Source organism: Dipodomys ordii, unplaced genomic scaffold, assembly GCF_000151885.1.
Source record: "Dipodomys ordii isolate 6190 unplaced genomic scaffold, Dord_2.0 Scaffold66, whole genome shotgun sequence".
In the NCBI taxonomy this organism is placed as follows: domain Eukaryota; kingdom Metazoa; phylum Chordata; class Mammalia; order Rodentia; family Heteromyidae; genus Dipodomys; species Dipodomys ordii.
Window position 1 is genome coordinate 3,528,452 of NW_012267282.1, and position 10,808 is coordinate 3,539,259.

The 10,808-nt window shown below is 61.8% G+C and overlaps 1 protein-coding gene across 1 annotated transcript in view; it reads right to left on the minus strand.

Moving 5' to 3' along the window:
* Nucleotides 1-8,600, minus strand: part of Hip1r (huntingtin interacting protein 1 related) — a 14,983-nt gene extending 6,383 nt beyond the window's left edge. The window contains exons 1-11 of the mRNA XM_013023061.1: nt 8,424-8,600; nt 5,503-5,752; nt 5,223-5,344; nt 4,646-4,765; nt 3,745-3,808; nt 3,374-3,516; nt 3,144-3,200; nt 2,777-2,857; nt 2,397-2,473; nt 2,136-2,197; nt 302-442 (exon numbers count right to left, since the gene is read on the minus strand). Coding sequence (XP_012878515.1) covers nt 302-442; nt 2,136-2,197; nt 2,397-2,473; nt 2,777-2,857; nt 3,144-3,200; nt 3,374-3,516; nt 3,745-3,808; nt 4,646-4,765; nt 5,223-5,344; nt 5,503-5,752; nt 8,424-8,600 — 1,294 coding nt within the window. The remainder of the gene's footprint in view (nt 1-301; nt 443-2,135; nt 2,198-2,396; nt 2,474-2,776; nt 2,858-3,143; nt 3,201-3,373; nt 3,517-3,744; nt 3,809-4,645; nt 4,766-5,222; nt 5,345-5,502; nt 5,753-8,423) is intronic.
* Nucleotides 8,601-10,808: the final 2,208 nt, after the last annotated feature.

Genomic DNA, 10,808 nt, shown 5'->3' on the forward strand with positions numbered 1-10,808 from the left:
TGTAGCTCAAGTGGTAGAGTGCTCGCCTTGAGCTGAAGAGCTGAGGGACAGCGCCCAGGCCCAGAGTTCAAGCCCCATGACCGACAAAAAAAAATAATAATAATAAAATAAAATAAAAATAGGTAATGAGGTGTTGGCGGGTTTCCTCCTCCCCAAATACCAGGGATTGAACCCAGGGCCTACTGCAGTTACCCGCGCTCTAACCCCCCCTCCCCCCCATGAGCCACACCACTGGCCCTCTTCCTCCTCAAGGGGCCGTGTGGGTTTCCCTTTCCTGCGTAGCCACAGGGCGGAGACTCACACTCGTGCAGCTTGAACAGGAGCTTGACTGTGTAGTGGTAGAGGTGGCTGCAGTCCTGGATGACCTGGATGAGCGGGGCCAGGCGGCACTGGCCGGACGACATCTGGGACACGGCAATGGCCGTGTTGAGCTGCCGGAACACTGCACAACAGAACGAGGAGCAGCGTGAGCGGCGCCTCCAAAGACGAGCGCCATTCACTGTGCTGTCAGACCACCATGCCCGCCACGCCAGCAGGTCCGCCCTCACACGGAGCCTGGGCAGCGCAACCTCCTGGGCCGGTGCCAGAGCATGCGCCCAGGGCACAGGGAGCTCAGCTCAGCGAAGGCGCCCCGAGCCTCCACGTGGAGCGCCAGCGAGGAAGTACCGAGGGGCAGTGGTGACAGTGTGACCCTCCCTCGCCCAGGGGCCCTGACAGTCAGGCCTGGATCAGATCTGCCGGGGTGGACGCGGCCTGCCTCCTCCCCAGCCGGCCCTTGTCAGGAGCATAGAGGATGACACAGAGCCGCCAGAGTGGCCATGCGCCCATGGGGCACCTCTTGGGGGACGGCTGACCTGGCCTGGGGTGTGGGGTTTGGGACAGCGGGGGAGGGGTGCGGAAGCAAGCCTGCTAAGGGCACGGTGTGGGCTTTAAGCCGCCGTTCGAGGTGCGCCTGTCCACGGCGCCATGTTCTCTAGGCCTTTCCTGATCATGGCGCACTTAGAAGCAGCTCTCCCCCCCTCCGCTCCCACAAAGCAGCCGGGGCCACGCAGCCAGTTCTCAGAGGTCAGGGCCTTTTTGCCTCTGCGGCCGGAGCTTCTGGAGGCTGCACCTGCTGCGGCTGCAGTGCTGCAGACACCAGCATCACCGGAGCTCAGGGCTGCGCCCCCCCCGTGCGCCCACATGGCCTCCAGTGCCCAGGGCAGCCTGGAGCGGAAAGGCGGGCAGCTATGGCGGCCGCTGTGCTGCCAGGGGCGTGGGCTCAGCGCGCTTGTTGGTCGCTCCTGGTCACGCTCGCCCCAGTGGGCAGACGACCTAGACATGGCCTCTCACCTCCGGAGCCCTCTGCGTGGCTGGGCGCAGGGTGCCTCAGACTCCAGCCCCGGGCGCCCTGCCCGCCCTGCCCGCCCTGGCACAGGCAGCACCTGTGCACACGGGGAGCGCCGAGTCACACGGCGGCTTCGGAGCTGCAGCCAGCCGGTCATGCTGCAGCCGGCAGGGGGACTTCCTGTCGGGTGGGTGCCAGTTCCTGGCCAGGAAGTCTGGCGTGACTCAGGCTTTTTACTTTCCTGAGGGGGCTCCCCCATAGCCTGCACTTCACGCTCATGGGGACAATGAAGCGACGCCTTCAGTGCTCGGGTGGACACACGGGTCCAGAGGCAGGCAGGCCTCGCCCTGCACGGAGGCACCAGGGGGCTCCCCTCACCGCCTCCTGGGAGGGGTGGGCGCCCCGAGGCAGGTGCATTAAGAATACTGGCGATGGATAGCTGGGCACTGGTGGCTCACACCTGACATCCTAGCTACTCAGGAGACTGAGATCTGAGGATCATGGTTCAAAGCCAGCCCCGGCAGAAAAGTCGGAGACTCTTATCTCCAATGAACCGCCAGAAAACCAGAAATGACACTGTGGCTCAAGTGGTAGAGCGCTCGCCTTGATTTGAAGAGCTGAGGGACAGCGCCCAGACCCAGAGTTCAAGCCTCATAATGGACAAAAAATAAATACTGGGGATGGAGCGGCGCCAGTGTAGAGCTTCTGCCTGGCGTGCAGGGCCCTGGGTTTTCCATCCCCAGTGCCAAAAACAAGAGTGACACCAGGTCTCCAGGGTCGGGGAGGGGGGTGCGGGGGGGGGTCTCACCTGATTCCGAGAGCTTCAGCTCACAGTCCATGTAGTCAAACATCTCCACAGTGAGCTGGAAGCTGAGGGAGGCGGGGGGGGGGGGGTGAGCACACGGCACGCCTGCGCAGTGCCTTCACACAGCACCAGAGTGCCCTCCACCCTGGGCTGCTTCACAGGGCACCAGACTCCCTCCGGCCACACCTGACACCCCAGCCCCGCAAGGAAGTGCGGGAGGGGGCGGGGCACGGGGGTGTGGGAGGGGGCAGGGCACACACGCACATGTTGTTCACGTCAGTCCCGGCTGCCTTCTCCAGCGTGTCATCCGTCACCTCCAGGCCAGCAGGAAACTGCGGGTGCTGCGGACAAAGCCGCGCTGCAGCGGAGCTGGCCACCACATGCGAGGCCCCGCCCCGATGCCTGGCCCACCTGATCTAGTGCTGCACTGAGGGAGAGGCTAGGGAGGCCCCGTGCAGCCCAGCTCCCCGGCCAGGTAGCAGAGGGCTGGCTGGGGGCATGGGGCGGTGGAAAGAGCCCAGGGAGGATAGACGGACAGACACAGCCTCTAGTCAAGGGGGGCTGGGGCCCACCCCCCACCTCAGAAACCACAAGGTGTCTGGAGTCTCCCCACGAGTGGGCGGGACCATCTCCAAGGGAGCTACCTTGAGGTGGAAGGAGATTTTGATCAACAGCAGCTTGGTGTAGACGTTCACCAGCTGGCCGTACCGGTCATGCAGGTGTCCCTGTGGGAGGGCTGCCTGAGTGTGTGCCGAGCCTGGGCACCGCGGCCAGGAGCCATGCCAGCCACGCTGCGCCTGCGTCGGGTGTCCCTCCCCCAGGGACAGCGATGAGACGCGCGGCTCCAGGCAGGGTCCTGCCCACTCTGGCCGGCTCAGGGCACACCCTGGCTGCGCACACCGGCCACCCTCACAGGAGGCCCAAGGCCCTCCCCAGTCCAGAGCCCCAGACTCAAAGGAAAGGCCTGCTCACACAGGCCCCGATCGCCAGGCGGGGCCCCCCTGGACCTACCCACAGGTCACCAATCTCCCGGATGTTGCTCCGATACCGCTGGCAGTCATGCAGCACCTGCGGGGGGGGGGGGGGGGGGGGGGGCGGTTCCTGAGCACTGTCCCCAGCCCCGGTCCACAGCTTGGGACTGACAAGGACAGAGTGGCATGGGCCACTCTTCCACCGCCCACAGGCGCCAACCGCAGCAATATGGCCCAGGGAGGGGCGGTCTGCTGGGGGGCAGCACTCACATTGGGGTGCCCGTCTCGGAGGACTTTGTGCAGGACGTGGCAGAACTTCCAGCTGAGGATGGAGCTGCTGGGCAGCGGCAGGCCGATGGCATATGACCAGAAGGTGAAGGCCCCCCTCTCATGGTGCGTGCCCAGGATGATGCCTTCTAGCGTTAAGGCCAAGGGCAGAGCAGACGGAGTGCGGCGAGGTCAGGTGCTGGAGACAGCAGCTGAACCCCAGTGCGGGACACGGGCTCTGGCTTGGGTGCCTCCTCCCCTCGGGACTGCGGGTATGGCTAGGCAAAGGGGAGGGCTGCTCCCGCCGTGCCCCAATGCTGCTGCTGCTCCCGCCCCCCTCCCCACCCCGCATCTCCCCAGGATCACAAGGATACGGCGGGCATGCTTCTCCTTCACAGGGACCTCCTGGCTGTTGATGGCCTTGCTGATGCTGATGGCCTGTGGGACACAGAGCAGAGTTAGTCTCGCCTCCACGGGGCAGGGGGGCACAGAAGCCACCGCCAGCCCACTCCCCCCCGCCAGCAGCCTCTTGTCCTGCCTGCCACAAGGCCAGCCTGCTCTGTTGGGTGTGTCCCGATCAGCTGCCCCCATGCAGTCTGCTCGGTACCCAACAGGAGGCGGCCACACACTTGACCAAAGCGGCCCAGGTTCCCAGGCCCCGACCCAGCCCGGCCAGCACATGGCTGTCGCCGGGCCACTTGGCCAGCTGCTCAGGCCGTGGGCAGGAGGACGGGACAGGCTGGCAGAGCGCACCGCAGCCAGGCAGGGCTGGAGCCACGCCAGGCGGGTCAGCCGGGAACCTGCACCGCAGGCCAGTCCAGGCAGAGCAGCCGGGCAGGAGTGGCGGTGGCACATTCTTTCTCCATCCTCCCACGGCCCCGTGCCCTCCCCGAGCAGCACTGGGCAGCAGAGCTGAGATCCCACCCGGCGCCCAGCTCTGCTGCGATGGCAGGCGCCGCTGGGCGGGGCCTCGGCGGGGAGGCGATGCCGGGCAGGGCGGAGTGGCTTTCAGGTCAGACACACGGGTCTGAGGCTGCCAGAGCTGCGCAGGGACAGTTCTGTGCGGCCCCATCCAGTCGGAGTGGACCCCTCCACACAGGGCCCATTGACGCAGCTCATTGGGAAGGGGTGGGGGCGACTCCTGCTGTTCCACAGTCCAGGGGAAATAGAGGCACTGGTTCCCGTAGGCGCCAAGCCCCAGCCCCACAGAGGCTGCTGCCCCGCCTGCTCCTGTGTGCCCCGCCGGTGCCCCTCCGTGCCCCTGCACGGACGCACAGCCATGTGGCAGCCATGAGACACTAATGGCTCGTGGGGAGACTCTGTCCCCATGAGGGACAGTCGCTTGCGGTAGTGGCACGGGGGGTGCCGGCTCAGCCGCATGCCTCCAGAGGCTACCTGATCAGTTACAGGGGTGGTAACAATGCCATCTTCCTGGTGAACCGGCCATTTTCTGTCTGTCTGTCCTAGTAAGAGCACAGCCAGGTCTGTCTCCACATCCCATGTCCTTCCTGACCACTGTCCCCTAGCCAAGGGCCCAGGGCAGGGCGAGCAGCTGCCGCTCGAAAGCTGGGGGTCCGTCTCTGGAGTGTGTAACCCTAGTCGCCCTGCCACCTGAGCCGGCCTCGGGGACAGCTGCCGCCTGGTCAGGAAGGCTCCGGGAAGGGCGGGGCCGGGCCACAGCTGCGCGCACACAGGCCCCGGGGGGAGCCCACCCCGCTGCTTCCCTGGCACTCCGGGTGCCACCGCACCCCTCACGCCTAGGAGCTGAGGCTCCCCTCTGCTCTGTTCAGATCTGACGTGTGGCTCTCCCTGTGCGGGGTCAGTGCCATGCGCACAGCGGTCCTGCCCTCACCCTCTGCGTGCCGGGCGCGCGCTCGGGAGCCCAGCCAGCGTCTGTCTGCGGCCGCCCTGCGGCCCATCCCACCATGCTGGCCACAGGCGCGCCGTGTCGCCAGCCCTGGCTGTAGGCACCGGCTGGCCCCGGGAACACAGGCCTGTTGTGTGAGGGAGGGTGGATGTGTGGGGCCGCTGGGCTCCGCACAAGGAGGCCCAGTGCTCGCACAGTGGGGGTCTGTGGAGCTGGGAGAGGCATCAGCGCTCCTCCCCCCCCCTCAGAGGAGCAGCCAGGTCACCCAAGTGAGGGACACGGGGCATCTCGGGTGGTGCCTTGACTGCTTTGGGTGAAGTCCTGGAGTCTGAGTTGAGCAGCAGCCCGGGCTCGGGGTCCCCAGGCTCGCGTAGGTGCTCCTCACAGGTGCCCGCGCTGGCTGGTGACCGGCCTCCCTTCACCCGGCCACAGCCCTGTGGGCAGAGAGCCCGGCAGCTCCACACGGCCCTGGGACCCTTGTGGCTGGCAACCCCCAGGAAAATACAGACCACCACCTGCAAGTAGGAATGGCAGGCTCAGCTGGGGAAGGAGGGCCATCGGATGGAGGCAGCGGTCCGGGCCCCCACCCTGCTTACCAGCACCCCAACTCCTGACTCCTCAGGAGACAGGACCTCCCAGACAGACAGACAGACAGACAGACTGACCCAAGGGCTCTGATGGCCAGGGCAGTGGGACGCCCTGGGGGTTCCTCAGGGCAGGGTGTGGTGCTTATAGCGCAGCACCCCGACTTCCGCACAAAGGCGGGAAGGGGGCTGGGAAGGTGCTGAGTGGCAGAGTGTTCGCCTGGCATGCATGAAGCCTCAGGTTCGATTCCTCAGCACCACATACACAGAAAAAGCCAGAAGTGGCGCTGTGGCTCATGTAGAGTGCTAGCCTTGAGCCAAAGAAGCTCAGGGACAGCGCCCAGACCCTGGGTTCAAGACCCAGGACTGGCCAAAAAAAAAAAAAAAAGAAAGGCAGGGCCAGGGGACAGCCCTGCGAAGCAAGTGCAAAGGTGGGGTACTGAGGCAGCTGCGGTCCTGAGAAAGGGGGTCGCAGAGGGGGCACGGGGTCCCCACTCTGCCCCAGCGCAACCCCTCCTCCTCCCCCAGGGCAAGCCACAGAAGGTGAGGAGGAAGGGCAAGCCCGCCCCAGACACCCCGCGCCACCGCCACTGCCAGGACCGTAACACGCGCTGTGTCACTCCCCCAGGCCGCCCTGCCAGGCACCGGATAGGATGGCGCGACTGTGGACCCCGTTTCCATTGTGTGGACAGCCGTGCTGCCAAGACGCCCGGGGCTTTGTGTGACCGCGCACAGGCCTCGCCTCCCCAGGGGCCAGCCAAGGACGCCCACAAACACCAACACCCGCGAGTGCGGAAGCGGACTCCGGTTTGGGAACTGGTGAGCCACCAGTAACGTGGGGCGGGGACAGGAGGTGGGCAGAGCCAGGAACACCACTCCACTCCTTGGGGCTCCCTGCCTGGATCCCCTCAGGATGGCTTCTGTCGTCCACCCCGGGAGCACTGTGACACAGGATGAGAAAACCCAGGGGTCTCCGAGCCCGGGCTGGGGCTGGGGTACAGCTTGGTAGGGGCCCTGGTTCCATCCCCACCCCGCAGAAATCACAAAGCCCACAGAGACCCTGCTGCACGGAAGGGAGTCGCACTGGGAGGCATCTGGTTTAATCTCTTCCTTCACCCCCTCCCCACCCTTTATTTTGGCACCAGTGCTGCAGCTTGAGCTCAGGGCACTCTACCACCTGAGCTGTCTTCACTTTCCACATTTTGCTGGTAAACTGGAGGAAAAACTTTGAGGATCTGTCTGCCTTAGATGTCAGCCTCCTGAGTGGTTAGGATCACAGGCTCCAGTTGAGGTTCAGCTATGCTGTCCCACCTCCACTGCCTTGAACAGAGGGTCTCTATGGTCCTCTGTACCCACCAGTGTAAGAACATGACAGAAAGAGGTAGCTCGAGGATGCGCAGAGATTCCATGCAAGTACCACACTGTTTTCTATGGGGACTTAAGCCTGTGTGGATCTTGGTGTCTGGAACTAATCCCTGCAGAGATTAGACCCAAGGAAGACTGTTCATCTTCCTCTTCATGGCCCAAACCAATGCCTAGCATGTCAATAAATCGTTATTGGACAAACTCAAGAAGGAACACTTGAATGCACAAAAGCTCTTCCAAACACAGGCAGTGGGTAACTTCAGGGAGGTGTCTATTCCTCCAGCTAATAATTTAACCACTAGAATGGAACGGTTAAGTGACTATAAAATAACTTCTATTTTTAAAGCCACCCTGACGTGAATCAACTTAAGCCTCCTTGTTCTGTCATCACGAGGCTGCGCAGCAGCCCTTGGCAGGGGCAGAATGGTTCTTCAAGGAGTCAGGACATGGGGGCTTGGCAGAGGGAGGGTTATTTTGCCCTGTATTTCCAAAGACTTACTTGAAGACAGAGCCCTCTCATTCAAACACTCCTACCACCTCAAAGGCCATTGATGAGGGCAAACACAGGATTTCTGTAGCGAGCAGCTAGGCTGGGGCCGCATGCAAAGCAGGGGAGAGGCCCACAGCCGGATCCTGACAGCACACAGGAAATCGGGGCAGCGAGGGGCCCTGGCCCGCTGGGCCGCTTCTCTCCATCCCGGTCCCCACCCTGTCCGCTCCACGGCTGAGGAGACGCCACTGCTGCCCAGGAGAGCCTGTCCCGGGGACGCTGACAGATCCACAGCCCAGCCACGACCAAGCCGGGAGGGTGGGACGCGGGACAGGAAGACGGGGCCCTGAGTCACTGGCTGGCTCAGAAGGGAGAGGGAGCCAGCCAGGCAGCGTCTTCCCAGACCTGCCAGGCCCACAGGGCCGGAGACCGCGTCACTCCCCTGCAGACAAGCCTACTGTGGTTGAGACTTATGTTTATTTTAGCCAGAGCAAAAACAGTCCAGCCTGGACTGTCTTCTCCACCCGCGCGCTCACCCCCGCGTGGAGATGGGGGCTTCCCAGTCCTGGAAAAGGGCACATGCCCGCGCCCCCCCCCCACAAGGGTCTCAGGTGCAGGTGGACAAGCGGAGGACTGCCAGGTGCTGCGGGCGCCGGGGAGGCAGGACAGTGCGCTGCCATGGGGACCGGCGGCAGGCCTGGGCGGAGGAGGACAGTCAGCCTCACAAACAAGGTGAGCCAGGCCCACCCGCACGGCACGGCACGGCACCACACAGCTGGCAACGGTGGCTCCACACCAGCTGGCCGGGCAGCTCGGGTTAGCCGGCTGGGTTTCCCTGTCCCCCGCCAAGCAGGCCGTGGACTGGAGTTTCCTCTCGGAGCTCTGGGACGGGCCGCTGGCATCGAGTGGCCTGCTGGGTTTCATTCACCAGTGTCCAACTCAGGGCCAGGTCAGGGGAGCCTCCCCATTGGGGGGAGGGGCAATTCTGCAGGAAGCCCCAGGCTGTGTCCCGTTACCCCGCCCCCCTTGGACCTTTGTCATGCTGCACCTGCCATGGCTGACGGGTGGAGGAGGGGCACAGCCGCTCCAAAACTGCAGGCCAGGCCAACAGAGACAAGCCTCAGCCTTTAGCGCCTTCACGGGCCCCACAACAGCACTCCTACAAGAGGAAGTTGGGGGGTTCCAGCTACCTGCCTTATGGGTCAGAGTTCTTCCCAAGCTCCGGACCTGTATGTGTGTGTATTTGCACGCGTGTGTGCGTGCACGCACATGCTATTACTAGAACTTTGACTCAGGACCTCTTTCATCGGGCTCCAGACTGGTGCTTTACCACTTGAGCCATACCTTTGTCTGCCCTTTGTTAGTTTTAACTGCAGATGGAGTATAGAGGCCATTTCTGCCCAAACTGGCTTTGAAATGCAATCCTCCTATCTCAGCCTCCTGAACAATAAGGACTACAGTGTGAGCCACAGTACCCGGCTGGAGGGTGCTTTTTGTACTTGTGGTGCTAGGCATCAACGTGGGGGCTGTCACCCATCAGCAAGTCTCTACGCCGAGCCCTCCCACCCCCAGCCTGCCCTTGTGCCTTGTCTGACCATGCTGAAGTCTGCCCACCCCAACAGTGGAGTTGGGCAGACTGGGCAGAGGGACCAATGTGAGCAAAGAGAACAGCACCAAGGTTTGGCCTTTCAAAAGCAGAAACTCGGAGTAAATCCCAGACACCACGTCCTGTGGTTCTGCAGTTGTCTAAGAGACATCCTACTGGGAAAAGCTGCAAACTAGACTAGTGCTGGGGCGCTGGTGCTGCAGCAGATGATCCACAGTGATGTTTAAAAGCCCCCGAGCATCCTGGCACTACAGCCACATGCAATTGACAGTCCTTTCATAAAACTTTGTAGACAAGGAGGATATAAAATATCCCATTCATAACCTTTTCATGGCTTAAGTGCTGAAAGGGTTATAACACAAAAGAAACTTCACCTAGCTCCGTTCACTTTTTCTAGAGGCCAGGAGATGACCTAAAATTATACCTGCAGCTCCTCGTCTTCTCTGTGGTTAATCTCTACACCATTTCTGTCCCTCAGGAGGCTGTGTGGGAGAGGTGTGGCTGACTGGGGACTGGACCTCTGAACACCTGCCCCTCTCCTCCTCCAGGCTCGGCAGGGCTTGCCCTGCCTGAGGAAGCCTCTCCCTCTACTGTCGTATCATGCGAGGCAATCTGTGGCCTCGGGAGGCATGCCCACGGGGCCCTGGACACCACATGCTTCAGAGATGGCTTTCCTTTCTGGTGGAGGTCTGGGATCAAGTCTCAGATTCTGGACTTCAGGGCGGGGAGGAACAGCTCCCCATGACTGGCTCCCCAATGACTGGCTGAGCTGCTACAGCATACTAGGCACTGAGCTGCACATTTCACACTCAGGATGGATCAGTTGCCCCTAGCTGCTGTAACAAACTATTTTAAAACTTAAAGCAAGGGGGCTGTCGGGGAAACACTGGGAGGAAGTGAGAGAGTGACTTGTTTCATGCCTGACTTATCTAACCCTAACCCCCTGTACATCACCTTTATCATGACATTTTTTTTTTTTTTTTGGTCAGTCATGGGGCTTGAACTCTAGGCCTGGCCTCTGTCCCTCAGCTCTTCAGCTCAAGGCAAGCGCTCTACCACTTGAGCCACAGCGCCATTTCTGGTTTTCTGGTGGTTTATTGGAGATAAGAGTCTTACAGACTTTCCTGCCTGGGCTGGCTTTGAACCTCGATCCTCAGATCTCAGCCTCCTGAGTAGCTAGGATTACAGGCATGAGCCACTGGCGCCCAATTATCATAACATTTTTTTTTTTTGGGTCCGGTCGTGGGGCCTGAACTCTGGGCCTGGGCGCTGTCCCTCAGCTCTGCAGCTCAAGGCTAGCGCTCTACCACTTGAGCCACAGCGCCACTCCCGGCTTTTTTCTTTTTGCTTATGTGGTGCTGAGGAATCGAACCCAGGGCCTCATGCATGCAAGGCAAGAGCTCTACCACTGAGCCACCTTCCCAGCCCCTATCATAACAATTTTTTTAAGTATTAAAAAAAACTACAAAACAAAGAACTTATCTTCTTACAGATCTGGAGGTGCAAAACCTAGAATTGGATCTTGT